This window comes from Muntiacus reevesi, chromosome 15, assembly GCF_963930625.1.
Source record: "Muntiacus reevesi chromosome 15, mMunRee1.1, whole genome shotgun sequence".
Classification (NCBI taxonomy): domain Eukaryota; kingdom Metazoa; phylum Chordata; class Mammalia; order Artiodactyla; family Cervidae; genus Muntiacus; species Muntiacus reevesi.
The window spans coordinates 1,088,069-1,113,128 of record NC_089263.1 but is presented as its reverse complement, the minus strand read 5'-3'; the positions used below and the strand labels follow the sequence as shown (position 1 = coordinate 1,113,128).

Sequence of the window (25,060 nt, the reverse complement as noted above, 5' to 3'; positions counted from 1 at the left end):
CCAGTGTACAAAGTCAAAGTTGTGAAGCTAAAACACGTATCACAACCGTTTTACCATAAGATATAAAAACAAAATTATTTAAATGAGTTGGTTAACAGGATTTACCTCATCCATAATAACTTCAAGACTAGAAAAATCCCAATCTTAACTCTCACCTAAACATCAAAAGGCAAAAAATGTACAACAATACCTCACAGTTTAATTGCTCTATGCATTTATTAGCTAATATTAATGGAAAAGAGGGGACAAAAGCTCACAAACATTTCACACATTTCACAAGCTGCATTGCAGGACAAAAAGTGACTAAGAAGGATCAACAGTATCCTAGGGTCTTGGTGGACGCATTCCTGGGGGAGGTGGACCTTGAAAAGAAAAAGCAAAATTCCATGAGATCATAAAAAAATAGACAAACATAAATATTCAGGGGCCTGGCTAGTACCACTGAGAAAATTATTAATACTCACTCACCTCTTATCCCTGGTGGAGGGGGTCTCATTCCTGGAGGGGGCATGCCTATTGGCGTTCCACGAGTAGGAGGAAGCCCAATTGGTGGGCCCATGGGTGGTCTCATACCAGGTGGAGGAGCCATAATTCCTAGAAAGAAAAATGGCAGAAAAAAAAGGCACATAATCAGCTAAGATGTAGCATAAAGCATAAGATAAGAGTTAAAGAAATAAGTCAGGTACTAGGTAAAGAGTTGAACAAATTTCTCCTTGACCATTGCTACGGCAGACCATCCCAATTCACGCTTTTCATTAAAAATCAATGGCCAAAGTGAAAACATATTCCAAGTTCCTAGGTAGGGAGTTAGGCTGGGCCTTAATACAGTATCTTCTTAAAGAGTGCTTTTGGTCGTGACTTTTTTTCACAGATCCACATCTGTATCTAAGAACCAAATTATTTTACAATCCTTTTTAGAACCACATTCTCCATCGATTCCTTACCTGGAGGTGGGGTTGCTCGACCAACAGGTGTAGGTGCAGTCCCCCGTCCTGGTGGATACTGAGTTGGGGCTCCGGCAATGCTGGCAGTAGCAGCAACTGCAGCAGCTGCTACAGTGCCTCTTCCCTGTGGGGTCATTACCTGAGAAAGAACGCACAGACAGGCAGCAAATGTAAACACTTCCTCACATCACTCAAATATAGAAAATAAAAGGCTGATCATGCATTATTTATTAAACAAAGTAATTATACCAATTCTGCACTTCTCCCATTTTTCTCATTTAAAAGTATCCTGGCACACTACCACCAGTATCACACTCTCCTTTAAAGTGAACATGCCCGCTTTTAGCCTCAGCAGCCCTTTGCATTCTCAACTCTGGTTTATCTATCCATATTCCTCTCCGCTCATCAACAGTGCCGAGTTACAGCCATCATGGTGGTTTCATAATGCGTATTTGTACCTCTCTTCCCTCTACAGCATATACTGCTTTACACAGTACAGGATGTTCACTCAGTTTTTTCAGTCTCCTCAGTATCAGATTCCAGGCACTTTCTCTCAATAACAAAAATATCTCCTGGTTCCTCACCTGTTGTGATGGCCCCCCAACCCCTCGGACAGGGCCTGCTAATCCAGCAGGAGCCTGGGGAATTGGAACACCAGCTGGAACGCCTCTGCCAGCTGCCCTGCCAACCCCAGGGCCCCCTGCAGCTCCAGCAAGTGGTACCCGAGCAATGCCAGTCTGAAACAAAAAAATACATATATAGCTTGAAATCAAATTTATGAAAGCTATCTATCAAAAATCATTCCTAAATAATTACCTCTTTCCAACATTTTCCCATATCACCTATCTTATATGAGGTTCTATATTCAAAATAGCATCAAGAGAAGCATCCTACAGATTAGATGTACACTAGTCAAATTGGGAGTCCATATATTTTCACGATCCTATCAGAGAAAACAAATTAGTAACTCCTACCCTTAACTAAATTGTAGTCAGCACATAGAATCACTCATTAGAATATGCTTAATCTCCCATTATAGATAAACAAGAACTTATATCAAGTGCCAGGAACATTTTGACAAAGGTATAATGTACTTTGTCTCTGTTGTATGCTCTTTTAGCAAATAATTCAAATAATGGGATTCCCTCCCACATTAATGTTCTGTCCTGTCCTACATCTTTCTTACATCTTTGGGGGGTGGTCCCTCCACAGTCATGGAAACCAAGTTCTCCCCACGCAACAACACCAGACCCAAAACTCGCTTTTCTTCACGCTCTGGCTGCTTAGCATTCTTTGGCCTATAAATAGGAAGAAAATTTTAGTATGATAAGTTATGGATCAACTCACTAACATTTTTATAGATCATTATGTATCAAGACATTAATCCATGCCCAGATACTCATGCTCAGTTACTGAGTTGTGACAAAAACAAAGAAAACTGGATTCGATATATAAAGGTGAGCTCTTTTCCTACCATACATCAAACTTCCAGAATATTCCCTCAATGTTATACTATAGCAAAACTAATTTCTTCTTTGTGAAATACAGATGCAAGTAACATTGCTAAGATTCTTTTAATAGTTGTTGCTATTGTTCAGCTGGTAAGTCATGTCTGACACTGCGACCCCAGAAACTGCAGCACAACATGCTTTCCTATCTTTCACTGTCTCCCAGAGTTTGTTCAAACTCATGTCCATTGAGTCAGTTATATCATCCAATCATCTCATCCTCTGTCACCTCCTTCTCCTCCTGCCCTCAAGTCTTTTCCAGCATAAAGGTCTTTACTGATAGCAAAACTTGGAATTTTATCTTTTTCCTTCCAATTTTACTGACATATAATTGACAAACCGTACTGTGTTAAGTTTAAGGTGTATAGCATAATGACTGACTTACTTCATGAAATGACTACCACAATAATTTCAGTGGACCTCCAACATGTCTTACAGATACAAAAGAGAAAAATGTATTTCCTTGTGATGACTCTTTTAACAACGTTCATATGTAACATACGGCACTGTTAATCTCATTTCTCATGCTGTGCATTACATCCCTTGTACCTAATTATCTTAAAAATGGAAGTTCGTAATTTTTAACCACTTTCATCCAATTCACCCCATCACCTCCTGCCTCTGGCAGCCACAAATTTGATCTCTTATTCTGAGTTTGTTTTTGAAGTATAATTGACATTACATTATTTTCTAATCCACTGCATGGTAATTCAATTATTTCAATTATAAAGAGATCATTATAAAGTGATCACCACTGGCTAAGACTTTGAAGATAGGCAACATTGAAACTTTTCATGTTAAGATAGGATTTAAATCATTTTTAACTAAATAAGTAAATATTGATGACAGATAACTGAAATAAGGGATGAGAACAGCAACAGGCAATGACAGCCTAATAGCAGACACCTGCTTATTCCTAGACTTACCACATGCTATATTACCATGGGAAGTGGCTTCCCAGGTCGTGCTAGTGGTAAAGAACCCATCTGTCAATACAGGAGACATAAGAGGCGTGGGTCTGAGCCCTGGAAGATGGCAACCCACTCGTGCTCTTGTCAGGAGAGTCTCATGGACAGAGCAGCCTGGCAGGCTATAGTCCATGAGGTGGCAAAGAGTTGGACACAACCAAAGTGACTGAGCATGCATGCATATAATCAGGGGAAATCTTTTTGAAAATTTTTGAACCTCTGTTAGTCTTATTTCCTCATGTGTTGGCAGCAAAATTCATATATTTATACAGCTTCTACCATATAATATAGATAGTGCCTTATTTAAGTGAAATTATCCCTAAAACTTACTGAAGAATGAGACATAAACTAAGGATATACCTAAAGCACTCTCAATTGTCTTTAGTATTTATCAAAGTTGTAATTTAAAATCCTTTTCAGTAAAAATGTAGATTATTTAAACAAAACCTTAACACTGATCATTAACTTAGCATTCATCATCTACAATTTCTGAAATGATGCAACTTCATGTGCAGGACAAAAATTAAGAATAAATAAAAATGGAAGATTGAAGGACAAGGAATATGTTATGGATTCTATTAAGATTTGAGAAGAACAGACATGTATAGCAGGCAGGCAAAGCTCATCATCACCTTTCTCTTCATACAGAAAATTCTAAGTGAAGTGGTCAAATTAAATTTTTGGGCAATGTATCATCAACTGTGGGAACAGAAGAAAATCAAGCCAATGGTCAATGTAAATTCTGCCCCTAGGTAAGAGCCTGAAACAAAACCATTCTGAACATCTAGAGATACTACAAGCACTGCCCCAAATACTCTGAATGAAAAGTATCAATAGAGTTTAGTGCCTCTGGGATCTCCCAAGTGCCATGCTCTTATCGTTAAAGGAAGTTCTTCAAACACAGGTGCAAAGAGGGTAGTCGCGTAGGTTAAGGCACAAGCACATGGAAGTTATTTCTGGAGAAAGAGCACGGACAAACCCCCAAAACAAATAAGCAAGGGAGGTTAGAGGCTGACGCCAAATCAACACTGACCACGCGAGTTCAGACAGAACAAGGGGCAGGCAAAGAGGCTGGCTGAACAACTGCTAGACCAGGCCTGAACTATTCTATTCTCATTTCAACTCCTCAACCATGAAGAGTAATTGTGACTCTTATGATTCCTTCGATCTCAATTTTCTAAATAAATATAAATTGTTATTCTAAGAGTAGCATTCAGCTTTTTTTCTCAGTTTTAGTTCATAATTGTAGTTTCAAAATTAAAATAGTAGTGTGGATACAGTGACTATAATACTGGGAGATTCATCCAATTCAGAGATAAGACCAGGACAGGACTGCCATTTTTCCTGCCTCCTTCAGCAGGTACCCTAACTACTTACTTTACCCTCATTTACTGTTCTGCCTCTCCCTCAAGACCCCACTGCCCAAACCCAAAGTGGCCTTACTTGATCTTCCTGAACTCATCACAATCACAGAGGATCAAGTTCATATGCTTGTCAAAAGCCTTAAAGGTGCCAATGAAGATACGACCATCTTGCAGAATACATCTCATCCTATAGTCAATGTGCTGCAGCATCTTGCTACTCTTTCCCACAGTCTGGAAGGAGTAAAAAAAGTTAGTCATCACTTTGTCTGCAGCTACTTTCTAACCCTTTCCTATTTCTTCCCTAACCCTATACCAATCCAAATTTGGCTGCTTTCTTAAGAAAAACATCATGCAGTCAATCTTTTCTTACCTTTAGGATACTAAATTTGAACCCAGGACCACTTATACTCCCCTATGGAATGGTTTACTTTTCAGAATCCCTATGTAGTTTTCCACTGCCCTAAATATATGACATCCCCAATAGAATGCCAAATCCAGTTCTCCCTTCTAGCATACCATCATTCTAAACTCTGTCCTTTCCCAATTTGAATCCCAAATCTCACTCTCCTACAGAGTACTTGATCCTGAGGACTATTTCTTTTCCCACTAGACACCCAGACAATTGGTGGGAAATTCTTATCTCCATCAAAAACTTTGCAGTTTCCATCAACCCAATGTAAACACAATGTATTATTTTTCAGTTCTCTTTTAAAGGCCTCTATCCTAGCTTACACCCCACCTCTTATATCATTGAGAACTTTCATCAGTGTTCCTCTAACTTTTAATTTTTTTAAAAGGTGCTACTAAGGCATCTTTTAAAAAGATTTTCATCCCAAGTGACCACTCCACTGACATTTTAATATGCAGAAATACTATTTACATACTGTGGACCTCTGGAAGACCCCAAACCACTGTAAAAATCTAAGATTCTTTCTCATTCCTCAAAAACTAATTTTCAGTTCCTTTGGATAGCTTTCCCATTAAGAATGTATGTTCTTGGTTACCTAAACTTAAACAGAACCACAAAATGGATCAGGATGCTGTATCTCTCTAGACTGATTTCCTTTGTACCAATCAAACCTCAAAGACCTCCATTTTTCTTCCCCACTGATTCCAAGCCTGTTCCTCGGCTGTGGTTTTGCTGGACCATCCATTTTCAAAGTAGACTTTTCAATCTATTGAAATATGACCTCTTGAGTCCCTCATCTGCAGGTGATCCCTCACCACTGTAAATATGACCAAAAATTCTCTTTTGTTTTTCTTCACAATGCAAGATCTCTATAACAGGACAACATACATAGGTTTTCTCCAGTTTTTATTCAATGCAATGAGGTATCATCACTATTGATTAATTCCTTAATTAAAAACCCCACAACACCCCACACTCTGGAAATCCAATATATTGAGAGAGTAGCTTCTCTCCCCTCGACCCTAATGAACATCTTACCATGATTGCTGTTCCACCAAATTCAATGTCCACAGGAAAGTTTCAGGATCCTTAAGACCTAAGGGAAGGCTACAGATAAAGGTATGACGCAGGTTCTCTTACAAACAATGCAAGCTGAGGCAGAAGCTTCAAATAGTAGATGGAGCCTGCAGAGGAAAGCATGATCAAGCTGCACCACATCTACCATGGTTTAAACAGGCAGAAAATCTTGCATGAAAAGTACTGTTTGAGATAGTCAAAATCATCCCCTTTCACTCTTACACCCACCAATTAAACACCAAACTTCACTATTTGATCACCTTATCTCCCATTTTTTGCACACCTATAAGTTACCAGTTTGTTGAATATAATTTTACACAGAAATTCTTAAAAGTTTCAAAAATAAGCTTAATTTTCTATTAATACTCTCAAAATGTAGTATTCTCTTTTTCCATCCTTATTTTAAGGTGTTTGATTCTCTGGTCACAAATTAATACCAAGTAACCTCAACATTTTGGTATTCCTGAGTTTCTCCATTTGAACTCCTCCTGAGTTAGCCCAGATTTTGCTCCTTGGCTAAACCACCTAAATGCTTTTAACCTCAATGTTATCTCCCCACACCAAGCCAAAGTCCTTTCAGAATAATGCTAGGAAATCTCTCTTCACTAATAATGTAATATATTATCACGTACCTGCTTAAGATGTCCTTTGTTAAAAGGTGACATACAACTACTGAATGCTTACATGTATATACAGTCAACTTTCTTAGTAATCAAAGAAACAAATATTAGAATACTATCATCTCCCCCTGGTATTCTTAAGAAAATGCTTCTAATAAGTATGAACCATACCTAGCCAAAACTAGTAAGTGGTCTCAAACTGCTAATTATATTTAAAAAGCAAACACACACATTATGTTCTTTATGAGTGGGAATTTGGTTTTACATATAAAAGTAACTCAGTATCATAAACAAAATCTAGTATAATTGTACTTTCAACAATGCAAACATTTCAAGTTAAGATTGTTGTCTCCATTGTTTTCAGTAGAGATTTAGAAACAGTAAGCTGGTTAAGTAATTTACAATCAACTGTTTTCTTATGTGAAAATAAAATCATTTAAATAGTGGTTAAGATCTATGGCATCATCAAAAAAAGAATGGTGCGTAAAACTATAATAGATTAGAAGAGAGTTTAATGAAATTATACAAATAATTCAGTAAGGATGGTAAAATGTAGAGGCAGTATTTCCCTACAATTAGCAAAATTTGGTGTCAGTACAATACATTTTAAAGAGAACTTGGAGGGTATTAGATTTTCTAAATAAAAAATAAAATAAAATGACCATTACTCAGAATCTCTCTCCCAAGCTTTGTTCTCCACATGTAGACTGTCATGCATCCTTTGTGCAGCTTTTTCTTTAAGTCAATCCTACCCTCAATAAATGTAGTTTCTTCTTTTCCAATCTGGATTCATTCCTTTTTCTTCTCAGACTGCTATGGCTAGGTCTTTCAAAACTATGTTGAATGATAGTGATAAGAGTGGTAAGAGTGAATAATAGTGGTGAGCATGGACTCATCTTATTCCTGAATTTAAAGGAAATGCTTTCAGTTTCTCACCACTGATGATAACGTTTGCTCTGAGTTGGTCATATATGGCCTTTATTTTGTTGAGGTATGTTCCCTCTATGCCTACTATCTGGTGAGTTTTTATCAAAAATGGGTGTTTAATTTTGTAAAAGTCTTTCTCTGCATCTACTGAGATGATCACGTGATTTTTATCTTTCAATTTGTTAGTATGGTGAATCATATTGACTGATTTCTGTATACTGAAGAATCCTTACATCCCTAGATAAAGCCCATTGTTGGATTCTGTTTGCTAGCACATAGTTGAGGATTTTTTCATCTATGATCATCAGTAATTGGCCTGTAATTTCCTTTTTTGTGGCATCTTTGTCTGATTTTGGTAACAGGGTGATGGTAGGGGACTCAAAATATCCCACTCACACCAATGGACAGATCATCCAGACAGAAAATCAATAAGGAAACACAAGCTTTAACTGATACAATGGATCAGTTGGACCTAATTGATATCTACAGTATTTCATCCAAAAAAAATAGACTTCACTTTTTTCTCAAGTGCACATGGAACATTCTCCAGGATAGATCACATCCTGGGCCAGAAATCAAACCCTTGGTAAATTTTAAAAAGATGAAATCATTTCAAGCATCTTTTCTGATAAGGCTGTAAGATTAGGTATCAACTACATGAAAAGTACTATAAAAAACACAAACATATGGAGGTTAAACAACATGCTTCTGAATAACCAATAGATCACTAAAGAAATCAAAAAGGAAATCAAAATACATCTAGAAACAAATGACAATGAAAGCACAACTCAAAATCTATTGGATGCAATAAAATCAGTGCTAAGAGGGAAATTTATAGATCTACAAGCCTATCTCAAGAAAAAAGAGACATAAAATAAACAACCTAATATTACACCTAAAGTCAACTAGAAAAAGAACAACAAAAAAACCCAAAGCTAGTAGAAGGAAAGAAATCACAAAGATCAGAGAAGAAACAAATGAAAAAGAAATGGAGACTATAGCAAAATTCATTGCAAAGCTGGTTATGTGAGACGATAAAACTGATGATCCCATCAAGAACAAAAGGGAGAAGACTCAAATCAATAAAACTAAAAATGAAAAAGGAGAAGTTATGACAACACAGAAATACAAAGGATCATAAGAGAATAGTATGAGCAATTACATGCCAATAAAATGAACAAGTTGGAAGAAATGGAACCAATTCTTGGAAAAGTATAACCTTCCAAACCCAAACCAAGAAGAAACAGAAAATATGAACAGACCAATCACAAGCATGCAAATTGAAACTGTAATAAACAATCTTCCAACAAACAAAAGTCCAAGGCCAGATGGCTTCTCAGGCAAATTCTATCAAAAGTTTAGAGAACACCTATCCTGCTCAAACTCTTCCAGAAAATTGCAGAGGAAGGAAAACTCCCAAATAAATGAACTTTTAATCCAAATTCACATGAAAAGTTTCAGGCCTATAATTTAAATGTTCTGAATTCTGACAGGATTCTCTATATAAGAGTAATCTATAAATTCAGAAAACCTTGGTATATGTTTGAACCACTAGCAATTTCCATTTTTATGATGGTATAGCTAAGATTTAAGATCTTCAGCAATCCATGGAGACAGAAAGTAAGTTAAATGGTTATCTGGTGGAGTTGGGGAATGCATTAAATGGCACGAAGGGATCTTATTCGGGCAACCGAAAACCCTAAAAGGATGTGTGGCAATGGCCTGCTTATAACTGGGCAAATTCTATGGTATATAAAACATACACCAATAAAGCTGTTCTTATACAATAAATTGTCTGAACCGTCAAATAATCTTCAGAGTTTCTAAGATTACATTTAATATTGCCATTAGTGCCTCCAAAGAACAAAAGCAGCTGAATGTTCAATAAGACAGTATTCCTGGCGCTTATTCCCAAATGGAGATATGCTACTAGACAATGAGCCACAGACAGTGATTGATTACCAGGGGAGAAAAAACAGGACTGTATATGACTTTTCAAAATTTCACTTAAAGGAAAGAAATGTAATCACGGAAAGGTTTCTGAAATAAAGATTAATATAATAGGCTTTCCTGGTGGTTCAGACAGTAAAGAATCTGCCTGCAATGCAGGAGGCCTCAGTTCGATCCCTGCATCAGGAAGATCCCCTGGAGAAGGGAATCACTACCCATTCCAGTATTCCTGACTGAAGAATTCCATGGATATAGCAGCCCAGTGGGCAACAGTCCCTGGGGTTGCAGAGTCAGACATGACTGAGCAACTAGTGCTCTCACTTTTCAGTGGGAATCAGTATCAAATGTGCATTTAAGGTGGAAATTTGTAGTCAGTCACCTCTCCAATGAAACTTTATAATTCTGAGACAGGGATTTTACCTTCAATGCCAAAAGACTTCAGAGTCCAGATTTCCCAATCAGACCCATTCCAAATGTTTTATCCTGCTTGGCATTTCAGTGAACACATACCAAACCAGGTTTATACAGCTTAGCTATAGATCAACAAATGCAAACAAAGATTTCCTGGTATAGTGGATCAGAACACAAAAGGAAGCCAGTCAGGCCTGTATCTGTCCATCTAACCTGCTTGAGGTTCCAAACTCCTCCCACACACTATGTTGTTACCATGTATAAAAATGCATCTGGGGATTTGAGTCATGGACTAAAGAACTGGGGACATAAATATATATGTAATATGTAAAAAATAATCCATATAAATAGGAGATAACATTTCACTCAGAATAGGGGTTGACTAATTGGAGAGGTCAAGAATGGGCTTCTCTTAATGAGACGGACTTGAAATTTCTCTCATTCCTAAATTCAGCATACTATAATTATGAATCCTTGTGAGGGAAAGGAGATATATTACTTTGTAGAATGATCAAATGTTATCTCCACAGCAAAGAAGAACAAAATGCTTTAAGAGGGAAAAAAACAAGAGCAGCAATGTTACAATGCACTAAGGAATTAGCAGTTACCATAAATTTCCTGGTGAAAGTGGACATAAACAAATAAATGGTCCGGGGGCCTGACTATATCCTGGGACTTCTCAGGAAGAAACGTTCTCAAACTTTTGAAAACGGTGGACTTTGAAATGATTAAACTACGTAAATATGTAAAGCTTCCTTAAATCAAAAGATCTGATGGTCAGACTTGGCCAAATAGCATACAAAAAATGAGAAGTCACAGAATAATGGTATAGCATTAGTTCCCATTCACCTGGTAAAATAGACCTTTCACAGAAAAAAAAATGTGCAAAAAGTCTAACATGAGAAACACAAGTAAGTGGACACTATTAACCACAAAGCAATGCCAGTTAAACCAGAGGAAAACAATTTTTCCGTTTTGGAAAGTGTTTAATTATCAAAGGGGCAAAAAGAGACATCAAAGGTGGTACTAACAAATTATCACTGTAGTAATTATTCTTAAATTTTTTAACTGTGGTGTTGGAGAAGACTCTTGAGAGTCCCTTGGACTGTAAGGAGATCCAACCAGTCAATCCTAAAGGAAATCAGTCCTGAATATTCAATGGAAGGACTGATGCTGAAGCTGAAACTCCAATATTTTGGCCACCTGATGAGAAGAACTGACTTATTGGAAAAGACCCTGATGCTGGGAAAGATTGAAGGCAGGAGGAGAAGGAGATGACAGAGGATCAGATGGTTAGATGGCATCACTAACTCAACGGACATGAGTTTGAGTGGACTCCGGGAGTTGGTGGACAGGTAAGCCTGGCATGCTGCAATCCACGGGGTCGCAAAGAGTCAAGACATCACTGAGTGACTGAACTGAACTGGATTATTCTCGATGGTAAACAATACTGCTTATGATGCTATTAGAAAGGAACGTAACAAAACATTTAAGAACTTACTAATTTTTATACCCTGCATACCCAAACTGAATCATCATCCTAATAACTTTAAAATACCTAATATACAGTATCTTAAAAATGGAGAATATTCATAATAGCATAGCAAACTAGGGGGGAAAAACACAAATACAAAGGAAAAGTAAATCATGAAGGGACCATCTTTTATTCATTACAAATGCTATTGAGGATTATGTAATAAAATGAAGGAACATTAATGGTATACATAAGTAGAATAGCTTAAAAGCATGATTACAACTATGTTTTCAAAAGAAAAGCAAATGGGTAAAATGAAAGAAAATTCTAAAAAAGGCCACTATGGTTGAAACATGGCTATTTAAAATCTGTGGTTTACTTTCCCATTTTTCTAGGCTATCACTCATATGCTTTACATTTTTATAATGAAAAAGAAAACATATCAATTGTTTAAATGTCTTTACCCACTTACATGTAGAGCAGACTTTAACAAGACCCTTATTGCCAAATTCATCTGATTCTCTACTCTGTACTGTCTACTTCATCTACTCTCCTTATCATACCTTTCCCTTTGCCACATTCTATGGTACCAACACTCCACTACTGGCTCCACCTTATGTTTTCATCTTTGAAAGTGGTTCTCTAAGAGACCAGCAGACTTTTTCTTTTAAAGGGAAAGATAATAAATATTGTAGGCTTTGCCTGCCATTCAATCTGTCATGAATACTCCCATCTGCCACTGTACTGTCAATAATATCCACAGGCCATATGTAAATAAATGGATATGGCTCTGTGCTAACAATATTTTATTTACAAAAACTGGCAATAAATGAGTCATATACTTTATCAACTCCTGCTATAAAATAATTCTAGTAACTAGTACTATTTAGATGAAACTAGCACTTAAAACTTAGAAAATTAGATTAACTCTACTTGCAGATCATAATTATGATTTAAATAATACTATACAGGAACTTTCAAGAGTATCTAAACTATAAGGGCCAAAAAATTCTTGGTTAAAAGATCAATGATGCACACTTATTCATGTAAAAATGTTCTTACTCTGGGGGACAGCTGAGGACAATTACCAGATTCCACCGTCTCAAATCAATTCTACTATCTTACAATCAAGTCCAGGCAATTACTGGAGAATGCTGGGTAAATAATTCAGTAGGGGAGGATTTTTCCTTTTGAAATGATGGCCATAAACAAGCCTAATAAATTTGAGTTGCGGGGTTATACTTTGAAATAGAATAAAGAAAATCTAGAAGAAAATTCAACTATAAACTTCTTTCCTCTCTTAGCTTCTGAAAAGTACATATTAAACCCTTTGAATTTAGGTCATTCAAATCTTAAACTTAAAAAAAAGAAAAAATAAAGTATTTAATCAAAACTAATTGCAATTTCCTAAAAATCTAAGCAACTAACACAAAAAGACACTGTAAATAAAACTACGTAACACTGACAAATCATGGGTTAATAGTTTTGTTACACTGTCAGATGATTCAAACAAATGAGTAACAAAATATGAGAAAAGAAAACAAAAAATAACTAGTAAATAAGCCTGGGAAAATATTTAGCTTCTCATCGGTTAATGGATGTGATGCGTATTTCTAATTTAATAGAAATAAGTTATATGTAATTGACATAATTAATGCAGATGAAAGTGTACCTGGCACTATACTTTCTCATGGCAATAAAGACAAATAATTCGTCATATAATTTAGAACATGAACCTTAATTCAAATTCCTTGACTTATTTTTACATCTGCATATCCAAGGAAATGATCCTATCTAATGTTTTACAAAAAGCAATTCACTGAAGCTTCATGTCAAACCACCAGCAGAAAAATTAAAGTTCTCTCAGAAAGGAATTATAAAACATATTAGCAGGATATTCAGCAACTATTTATAATGAAATACTTTTCTTATGTTAAGGTGAAATGCAGTACAAGTTAAATATGAATAAAACTAACTAAAAAGCAAAGACTACATTGTCTAGAAAGTAACTCATGACAAGTCTTTCAGGGTGAAAGCATTAAGGTACTGTTTTTACTTTTTTAAACATTCTGCTATGTGTTTATATTTGTATGAAGCCTTTAAGGAAAAATAATTGAATATATCCAAAATAATTAAATGACCTCCAAACATCCTACCCTTTAATTAGTTGTTTAATCCTGATCATGATTTCATCAGCTATAACCTGTTTTTATTTTTCTCTTGAAATCAGCTACCTTGGTGTTCCAATACTGCTTTAACCACCTCTTGGTGTCTCAGCTAAGAATGCCTGTCTCAGTTCTGCCTGGAAATCCACCACAGGTACTTGCTGCTGCTGAGATCGCCTCAGGTACAGGTGACACCTAAGACAAGAGCACAAAACACATAAATGAAAAGACATTTGCCTAAATAGTTAACAATGTGAACATAAAAATACCCTTACATTTAATCCTCATCAAGGTTCAGAGCATACCATTACATTATGAACAAATTATAAAAGAGGAGACTCTGCACATAGGAATGTATAAGAACTGATGGATACTTACCCTCTTTGGTGATATTACCAAGGAACTTAAAAAAAGAAAAAAAAAAAGAGTTCTTTTGGTTTAAAATGCCTTATAAAAGAACCAACAGTATAATAACCAGTTCTAATCTGGAAACAACTCTTTAACCTCTAGGGAGGTAGGGTTAGGAAGGGTTAAGGCATTTCCAGTGAGACATTTTAATATAGTTATTTATGCTGACAAGAAGTTACTAACTGAAACAAAGAATTTCCATAGGTTCTCAGACTATGTAAATCTACCATCCTTCAGTTATCAGGGAATTCTAGAAAAATACTCAACATATTCCTACCTATGAGCAGGACTCTATCTGGCCGTGAATCTGATCCTGAGGATAAGAGATACAGGAAATTACACAGGGTTGCTGGCTAACAAGACAAGCATAAATAAATCACCAGCCAACAAACTGCCTTCGTTGGTAAGTATGTGCTTGCATGCTAAGTCACTTTAGTTGTTCCAACTTTTTGTGACCCTGTGGACCTCAGCCCACCAGGCTCCTCTGTCCATGGGATTCTCCAGGCAAGAATACTGGAGTGGGTTGCCGTGTCCTCCTCCAAGGGATCTTCCCAGGGATGAAATCCACTTCTCTTACTACACTAGCAGGCAGCTGATAAGTACATATGTATGAAAATATTCAGTAACAGCTAGAATTGAAAATGGGACTGTGATAAATGGTTTTCCACTATTTCTATACATTTAAAATAAGATTTTTAACTGCAGTTCATGGGGTTGCAAAGAGTGGGACATGACTAAGCAACTGAACAACAACATAAAGAATCAGGCTAGACTTTGTTCATGGTTCCTAGGAGGTAATCTCTAATCCTTTGAGTTTAACAAGTGATAGGAGTGTCTTTGTTATTCTTGGTGGGCCTCTGGGATCACACCAGAGTTAAAGCTAACTAGATGGCTCAGGTTAAAAGCTGGGCTTAGAGAACAGAATATTTATACTGCTTACCTGTTCCTATAATCCAACTATTATCAAAGTGGACAAAGGTGGTTGGGGAAATTATATTATTTTTCTAACTCAAAATTACCCTCAGATTCTAGTTCAGCACCTCCTAGTATTTATACATAACATATACAACAGACATCAGGAAAATGGAGCTGTCTCTTCTTCAAAAGCAGTAAAATATTTCCACAGATATGGACAAATGAATGAAACCTAAAGCAGGCTTTTAGAATACTAGCATATGACCACCTGTTATACTGATGATTCACACTGATGTTACACTGGATAAAGGCTCTAATAAAATATAACAAATGTAATAGAACCTTCACTCACTAACAAAGATCCTCTTCCAAGAAATCTCCTCCACCCATACCTCTGCCACAGTCTCTAATCTATTTCAAGTTATTTCTACAGAATCTGGGAAGGAAAAAAAATGGTATTACCATATAAAAGAAAACAGGCAAATGCCTATCATAAATGATAAATTATATAAAATATTCAAAGTATTCCTTTTCAAAATTTAATAAAGGAAAGAATAATGAACTCTGCAGAATAAAGTAAAACAGACATGGGAAAATGGAGAAATCTTTTGCCTTGCCAATAATTTTAAATATGCAAAATACTGAAATTTTTCCATATACTAAACAAGCAAATAACAAAAATAAGATATAAAATGCTACCCACGTTGTATAATAATTTCTGTAAAAAACTTCATATTTGAAGAAGTGAAATAAAATACAAATAAATATTAGTAACAGTTGACCCTTAAACAAGAGTTTGAATTGTGTGGGTCTATTTATATGTGTTTTTTCCCCCAATAAATATATTAGGGATTTTTTTTTTTTGGAAATTTTTGACAATTTGGAAAAACTTGCAGACAAACCAGAGCCTAGAAATATCAAAGAAACAAAGTTAGGTATGTCATGAACACATAAAATATATGCAGATATACATTTAATATAAAAATGTTGTCAGTCAACTGTCTATATTATCAGTAAGGCTTCTAATCAACAAGAGGCCATTTATAGTTCAATTTGGGGGGACTCAAAAGATACATGGGGATTTTTGCCTATGTGGGGGATTGCAACCCAACTCCTTCATTATTCAAGAGACAACTGTAATATTAATTTTCAGATTGACCACTCCTTTCTTCACGGCAATAACTAAGAAATGCAAACAATCTAACTATCCATTAGTAAGATAATGATAAATGTTACTATAGAATGCCTGACATGGAAAGACTCCCAAGGCATATTGTTACAGAATAAATCTTATGTATATAAACAAACATGCCTCCCCACACATACACACACTCCATATATGTATACATGAATGCATATTAAAAGGTCTGAAATGATAAGAGATCAAAGTACCTGAGGATTTATCTTTGAGGAGACACAGGGAGGAGAATGGACTCACTGTGTATCTCAAAATTACATGCTTTATGAGAAAATTATATTCATATATTAGTAACAGCAACACAATTTGAAAAATTACTGCTTTAGGAAAGAAAAACAATTTTACCACTGATAACTATCAAGATTTGTGGTAACAACAAAACGCACAAGACCCAACGCAGATTCAGTATGTGTCATGTGGTTGTTATTGTTTTAGCTGCTAAGTTGTGACTATTTAGAAATGTTAATATAGTTTTAATTGAAATGCTCCTTCTAGAAACACATTCCTATCCTAAATTAAGAGGAAAATGTATACATTTCAAATGCACTAACTAAAACAATTCTAAAGATTGCAGAGCAAACATGAATACATAAATTTACATCTCTTCAAAGCATAGAACATTTGGCAAGCACAACAAAAGTGTAACAGATAATAAAGCAGAAACAATTTTAATATAAATATGTTGAAGGAGGTAGAACTTTATGAACATACCATGTTACCTACACATGTATAGAAAAAAGGAAATACATGTCACTTAAATTTCAGCAAAAGTTAAGTTAGGACAACATGGTTATGGATGATTTAATTGCTTTTTTACTGTATCAATATAACATGAACAAGCTTCTTTCATTAATTAAATTCATTTAAATTCCCTGTGGCAGCATATTTTGTTCCAATTTGAAAACACCTTAAATTGGTTCTTAGGGCCTGACTGTACTCACTCCTGGTTGCTCAGTGAAGCTGTCCTTCTACGTTTGACTTGGACTTCCACCTCTGGCACGTGCTGTTCTGTAGTCCGTCTCAAGTGTAAACGGTCCCTGAGGTACAAAGAGGATTTGTTTTACAGACTTCATCAATTTCTGAAATAACCACTTACTTAAAGATTATACATATATCTAGTAAAATGGAATTTTTAAACTCCATCTAATCTAATCTAATTAAAGCAAGGTATGGTGATATATGCCAATAATAAATCAATAAAACAGACAAAGGTAGAATTAAATATTAGAAGATCTTTATTCATCAATGATCAGAATCTAGCAAAACTACTTTCTCCCTTTAGATTCCCCTTCTGATTCTGACATCAGAAAACTTCAAAGGAAAACTATCAAAAAAGTAAGCAAATCTTTGTATTCCTACATACACTCACATATATAGATGTAACACTATATTTACATACAAATAAATATACATACCCCTGAAAAAATGACAAAAATGATTTGAAAAATATTTTATTATCCTTCTATATAGTGGAATAGTATAAAAGTTAAATTACAAAATGTCTATTTAAGTAATCTCTTGTGTGAATGCGTCCTTCTTAGGATTTGAGAAACAAGAAATTTTTAAAATGCTTAAAAAAAAAAAAAAATAGCCACTGACAGTATAATCTGCAGAAAGCTCACAAAATGGCTGCTCAAGGGATCTGAACAGGAAATCTGTTCAGCACTTGGGTCACAGATTAGAAACTACAGGAACTGAAATTTTAAAATGTCAACTCAAAACAGAAATAAGGAAATGCATTTTACACAAGTCATGCAATATAATAATTCACAGGCAGATTTCAAAGGACATATTCCAAAAGATTATTTCCTGAACCCACGCTATTTTACGTTTCATATTAGATTATGCAAAATAAACAAAATAGTTTACCAATAATCCTGATTTGCTTCCAAAAATTTAATGTTCTAATCAAGCAGTAGAAAAGGTCATTAAAAAAAAAATACCTTTGATAATCTCCTTGACCTTTGGACCTTTGATTAGGTAATACTTTCTTAGATTATGACACTTAAAGTACCTAATGGAGAAAGGAATTCATAGGATTTCACCAAAAGTGAAAAGTCTGCTTCAAAAAACACTTAGAAAAACAATTAGAAGCATGGGAGAAAATATATGCAAATTATATATGGAATGAAAGTCTTTTATCCAGAATATACCAAGTATTAGTATTAGTCGCTCAGTCGTGTTTGATTTTTTGCAACCTCATGGACTACATGTAGCCCACCAGGCTCCTCTGTCCATGGGATTCTCTAGGCAAAAATACTGGAGTGGGTCGCCATTTCCTCCTCCAGATATAAAGAACTCTAGAGAGATATAAAGAACTGTTACAACTCAATAATATAGTAACAAAACTCAATTTTAAAATGAATACAGGGGGCATCACTGATGGCTCAGTGGTAAAGAATCCACCTGCCAATACAGAAAACACAAGTTCCATACTTGGTATGGGAAGATCCCACATAAAGACCATGAAGCTGCTAAGTCCCTACACCACAACTTTTGAGCCTGTGCTTTAGAGCCTAGGAACAGAAACAACTGAAGCCCAGATGCCCTAGAGCCGGCCTCCACAACAAGAGAAGCCACAGGAAAGAGAAGACCTTTCACTGCAACTTAAGAGAACAGCCCCAGCTCACCACAACTAGAGAAAAGCTTGTGCAACAATGAAGACCCAGCACAGCTATAAAATAAATGAATGAATTACAAAAAATAAAATAAGTAAAGGATTCAAACAGATCACTTTCCAAAAGCATAAAAATTTCCCTTAACACAAGAAAAGATGCTCAATATGAGGGCAATTAGGAAAACACAAATCAAAACCACAAATACCACTTCACACCACAGGAGTAGGATGTGGAGAAACTGGAGAAATGAAAAATTATACAACCCTGGCACTTCTTAAAAATGTTGAGCATATTAACATGTGACCCAGTATTTCCACTCCAAGCGTGGAGTGAAATAAAAACTCAAACTTGAACATGAAAGTTCCTAGCAGTGTTAGTTGTAATAGCCAAAAATAGAAATAACCCAAAGTATAAATGATGAATGCATAAACAAAATACGGTGTGGTATGGTATATCATACAATGGAATGCCATTCAGGATGAAATACTGATACACAAGATGGTAGTTTCAAATATAGTTACCAATACATTAATACAGTAAAAGGAATTATAAATCTCTGCTTTGCCATAGACCTCTGCTTTATCATAGACCACCCATTATGATTAATGGAAGCTCAACTGAGAACACCCCATTATCCATCCCACCCCTCAGAAAAAATCTTCATTTCCTTTATGTAACCTGAAGGTCTGTATTCAATTGAGAAAATAATCAGTATATAAAGGTATTTTTTTTAATTTTCAAAGATTTTTAAAGCTACATGCAAAATCAGTGATGAGTAGCTTTATTTTGAACTTTGTTCTAAACACACATATGTACATTTGTAATATCCCTAACTGCATTTCCAACTCAGAAGCCAACATTTCAGAAAATCCAGCATTTAAGGAGAAAAAAATGTTACATGTACACAATGTTAATTTTTCACTCCAAAGTCCCTTTCACTAAAAAATTAATACTAATCTGGAAATACGGGCTTCTCAGATGGCTCCATGGTAAAGAGGCCACCTGTCAAGCAGGAGACTCTGGTTCAATCCCTGAGAAGATCCCCAGGAGAAGAAAATGGCAACCAACTCCAGTATTCTTGCCTCATAAATCCCCTGAATAGAGGAGCCTGGCTATCATCCATGGAGTCCCAAAAAAGTCAAGACATGAGTTAGCAACTAAAACAACAACAAATTTGAAAATATACTGAAAAAGCAAAAGATGATGAGATATGATAGGGTTTTTTCCTGTATAATATTCTATCAAATATTCAGGATTTCTTACACAGCCCCCCCCAACCCCTGCAAAAAGTAATAACTCAATGACTAAGACCTCAAGAATGAGAAATAAAAAGATAGTGTGAGGTAATCCCAGGGTGTGAATTCCCCACTAACATGCAAATCAGTGCCTCCAAAAATAAAACCTTTAGAATCAAAGAGAATTCTGAGCCAGCCAGCACCCAGGAACCAGAAAATAAAACTTCTCTGCCCACCCTTATTAGTGGAGTATGATGCCTTAACCATCAATAACTCCTGTTCAAAGTACCTTGCCTTAGAAAACAACACATAGTCCTTGCTCTAAACTTCAGACAGGGCTCATATTCCTTTCCCATTCTTATAAAGCTGTGGTACTATGCCAAATATTCCACAAGGCAGGACAGAGACCTTCAAACTTCAGGTCTTTCCACAGGGTCCGCCATATTGAGGTCCTAAGTCAGAGGGCAAGACTACAAAATGGCGGACCAGGATGATGCACTCTCATCTCGAAAAGGGCCAAATGATCAGATGTTCATATTTGAAGCAGTATCTTCCTACAAGCAGAAAAAAAAAAAAAATGCAAATCATAAGTATCACAAAATACCAGAGTCCTGCTATTTTTCAAGCTACTAGAAAATAAACAATACCAGAACAAAGCTTCCAAAGCTTAATTTACATTTCCCTTAATTACATTCTAACTGGGCACACAAGCAGGTGTACTGTTTATGATAAATGAGTAAAATGTACTGTTTATGATAAATGAGTAAAAAAGGCAAGCACATCAAAATTCTGCAAGGAAAATCCTTAAAAATGTCCCCCAAAATCAAAGTATGGGAATAGTAATACAATAATCATGATACAGGAATAGTTACTTTGTTAATTACCCCTTCTCAGGAAATATTCATAGCAGCTCCAACTTCAAAAAAAATGGAACAAAAATAATAATTAAAAAATCAAGAGGAAGGGGATATGTACACATATAACTGTACACATGAGCAACTATGAAGTTGCTGTACAGCAGAAACTAGCACAGTATTGTAAAGCAAATATACTCCAAATTTTTAAAAGTCCAATCAAGGGCAAGAATTTACTAATCCCAGATAAACCTAGGACTCACATTCTACATTTTTCTCTGCCGTTCTCCTTGAACAAACAACTCATAGACCTCAGTTCCTAAGAGTATTAGAGGAGCCTTGATCCCCTGATTTAAGGAAATTATAAAGGTAACACACCAATGGATTATCTAGCGATCAAGAAATAGGACAGACAGGTAAGGAAAATGTAGCTATATAATTATATAATCTAGAAAACTGAAATCAGGGATTAAAGGAATGGGAGTGGTCTAAAAGGCTAACTGAATCCACTTAATACAGCGAATAATTAAGACTGCTCACAGTACCACCTAAGGCAAATGAGCAAAACTGAAAAAGCTCCTGCACCAGTGATGGAGGCTGTCTTTTAAGTAGCATAGTGAATCCTGAAATGCACTCACCCCTCTTGGCCTCCAAGCCCTCACCTCTCCCTTAAGCGGTAGGAGAAGGCCAAGGGCACAGTGCAGCTGCCCTGACATTTCAGGCAGGCACAGGATGGAAAAATTGTGCAACTCTCTGGCCTACCTGCCCCACTCCATCACGGCACTACTGGGAAGGGGTGACTTACAAGCCAGAGGCTGCGCAAACCTGTGTCCTTCGTCTCCCAAGTCCACTCCAGCAGAGCAGTGAATGGGCAGGGACCGGGCACATAAGTGTAGGCGGTGGCCGCCCCGCACAGTGGAAACTGCACAAATCCCCTCCCCTAGTGCACGTCAGAGGCGGTGTCATCACTGACGCGCCTGCGCACCCTGAGCCCACACCTTCCGTACTGCAGCACCAGGGTGCGGCAGCCGCCCCGGACTCCCTGGTCCGCCTCTCCCGCTTTGCGCACAGCTCTCCAGGGCGCGGCCGACCCCCCGCCTGGAGGCGGCAGGACCGCTCCTCCCCCACTGCGGTACCGCGGGGAGGGCCGCGCTCCCACTCGGCGCCTGCCCAGAACCGCACAGCTGCGGCGGCCGCCATCTTCACAGAGCTGCACAAAGGTTGTGACGCGACACCGACCGCCACGCTCCTGAGCTGGCCTTCGAAACTCATTCCAAACGCAGGGAAAACGCATGTGAACACGCATGTGAATGAGAAACGCCTCTGGCTGTCACATACCAGAACCTGGCAGGTTTCCCAAAAGATGCATTAGATGGGCTGTGAATAACACATCCCTCCTCTTACACCAAGCTCACAAATGTGAGATAGTTAAAGGAATCAGGTACATAAGGATTAGACATTTTTGCAGCCACCCCTTCAATTTAGGGACAGGGTAGTTTTTCCACGCTATTCAAACTCTAAAAGCACTGCCGGTCACGAGAACACTGAACAGTTTTCTCCCTTGTCTTCAAACAGATGGCCTCCTCCACCCGCCTGCCCACACCTGCTCACCCTCTCAACTCTTACCAGTGTCCAGACGACCACGCGGCAAGACTGCTTTGTCGCGCCCCCAACGTCGCCCGCACCCCACCACCCCCACATACCGAGGCCACAGACGGACCCCACCACACTCTCGTGGCCACTTCACCCCCCACGAGCAGCGCGGTCTCTCTGCCGCCCCCTCAATAGCCGCCACTATGGCCACTCCGTCCGCCCCTCCTCATCACTGCCGCGGGGACCACGCCAACCACTCCCTCCCGCTGATGCCACACAGCGCCTCTGCGGACATGGCACCTGCTGCCGCCTCACGGCCGCTGTGGACAGCACCGGCCCCGCCCTCCCCCGACTGTCGCATCGTGGCCACCCGCGGTCATGGCCTCAACCACAGGAACAAAGGGCCACCCCAGAGAATCTGAGGGGGCGCAACATGATGGTGCAGATACCCCCGAGACCTGACAAGACATGGTCGGGAGAGTCACTCCAGCCCCAAGCCTCCAGAAGTTGTTCCATTCAGCCACTGGACAAAGAACTTGAGGGCCCAGATCCCCAGTAAATACCAAAATACTTCTCGTTCTGGAAGCTCAGGATGATTAAAAAAAAAAAATGTTGCCCACCACACGGCTGACCTGGCCCGCTCCATTGCGCTGCTGGCCGCTTCTCAGAACAGAACGTCACGCATCTCCGGCTGGCAGACCGCGCTGCGCTCCTCTGCCGCCACGGCACCGCTCCGCGGACTCCGCCTGCGCTTGCGCGGCAAGCCGCTCCGCTCCCCGCGGCCGCACTCTGCCGCGCCTGCGCAGTCTGTTTGCCGCAGTGGCGAGGCTCTGCGGCACTGCAGGTGACGCGGGCCTTCCCAGGCAGGGAAATCGGGGCTGGTGTCTACCCCACCCTGGTCAAAGTCCTACGACCTTTGGGGTGGGGGAGCTCTACGGACCACCACGAACCGGCAGTTAATGGCTCTTAGAATCGCACCAAATATTAACAGTAGTATTTCGACCCAGAGTGGTACCTCCCAGTGGAGTGGGAACTGGGTATTTCTTTTTTGTGGACATTTGTAAAGTCCGTACCTTATTCAGGTTTCCTCAGGTTTTCCACTGGTGAGCTTATCCTGTTGCAAGGTAACACAGATATTATGTTACATTTATATGTCTTATATACACATATAAAGCAAGTCATGATTTTGTTAAACTTCTTTACTGTGACATTTTAGATTTTAATCTATTTAAAATTTTTTTACCGTGTTTGTATTTTTACAAACTTTCAGAATTAAAGTATTATTAAGATAAAACAAAATTAAACTTAATTCTAAGCTCTAATGTACTTGCTGTCAATTTCCTTGACCCATCTTCACCGTTTTCTAGCCTGCTCTTTCTGCGAGTCTGCCCAGACTCCTAATTTTGTGACTGCTCAAAGACAGTAAAGAATCTGCCTGCAATGCTGGAGACCTGGGTTCGATCCCTGGGTTGGGAGGTTCCCCTGGAGGAGGGCATACAACCTACTCCAGTATTCTTGCCTGGAGAATCCCGTGGACAGAGAGCCTAGCGGGATACAGTCCATGGGGGGTCACAAAGAGGCGGACGTGACTGAGCAACTAAGTACTATAGTTAAGAACCTGGCTTTGGATGGCGGGAAAGGCATGATACGATCCTGACATTACAAGTGACACAGAGAGAGTGGCCATTTTGGATCACTCATTTATTGAAAGACAATATTTAAAATCAGTTTGTAGGGGTGAGCATGTCCTGCAATTAGCAACTGAATATACAGAAAAGGAGACTTTCCAGCAAAATGATGTCACCCAAACAGCCCTTTTTTTTTTTTTAAGTGTAGGCATCACAATTCAAACACCCAGATATGAACTTAAAAGACATCAAATCTAGACTATAATTATTCTCTATGCAACTGAAACTGGAGTCTGCAAAAAGTGATCAGAGCTCCTACACCACACAATATACAAAAATGAACTCAAAATGAATATGGAAAGTTCGTTTGTAAGAGTAAAATGCAAATCTCTTAGGAGGAAAAGAAGACGTAAATCTGTGATTCTGACTGAAGGAATCGTTTCTTAGATACACCAAATGCACAAGCACCCTAAATAAATAAATAAATAAATTGGACTTCATCACAAGTACATTGTTTTTGCTTGAAAGAGTAAAAAAATGAAAAGATAGCCAGCATAATAGTAAAAAAAAAATTTTGCAAATCATAATGCTATCTGATAAAGGAAGACTTAACAATTCAAAACTAAAAAGACAAAAAGTTTAATGGGCAAAGGATTTGAATTTGATAATTTACCCAAACTGGCAAACAAATGGCCAATCACCACATGAAAGGATGCTCAGGATCATTAATTCTTAGAGAAGTGCAAATGAATGGCTTCCTGAAATATGAATTCACACTCACTAGGAGGGCTATA

General features: G+C 37.8%; 2 protein-coding genes across 3 annotated transcripts; both read right to left on the bottom strand.

The window, feature by feature from the left end:
* Positions 1 to 197: 197 nt before the first annotated feature.
* SNRPN (small nuclear ribonucleoprotein polypeptide N) lies at positions 198 to 13,956 on the bottom strand. Of its 2 annotated transcripts, none has more exons than XM_065906369.1 (8): positions 13,887 to 13,956; positions 6,232 to 6,300; positions 4,864 to 5,015; positions 2,131 to 2,242; positions 1,529 to 1,681; positions 945 to 1,083; positions 469 to 594; positions 198 to 362 (listed from the first exon to the last, which is right to left on the bottom strand). In XM_065906369.1, exons 2-8 carry the CDS (start codon positions 6,232 to 6,234, stop codon positions 325 to 327), a joined length of 723 nt encoding a protein of 240 aa, XP_065762441.1. In that variant the 5' UTR covers positions 6,235 to 6,300; positions 13,887 to 13,956; the 3' UTR covers positions 198 to 324. The 2 variants fall into 2 exon arrangements, with proteins under 2 accessions (XP_065762441.1, XP_065762442.1); XM_065906370.1 differs by having other exon boundaries at positions 6,232 to 6,289; positions 13,887 to 13,954.
* On the bottom strand, positions 6,233 to 23,409 carry SNURF (SNRPN upstream open reading frame). The gene is made up of 4 exons (XM_065906371.1): positions 23,271 to 23,409; positions 17,280 to 17,375; positions 13,887 to 14,012; positions 6,233 to 6,377 (listed from the first exon to the last, which is right to left on the bottom strand). The coding sequence occupies exons 1-3, from the start codon at positions 23,282 to 23,284 to the stop codon at positions 13,907 to 13,909; spliced, it is 216 nt and encodes a 71-aa protein (XP_065762443.1). The 5' UTR covers positions 23,285 to 23,409; the 3' UTR covers positions 6,233 to 6,377; positions 13,887 to 13,906.
* Between the last annotated feature and the right edge of the window lie 1,651 nt (positions 23,410 to 25,060).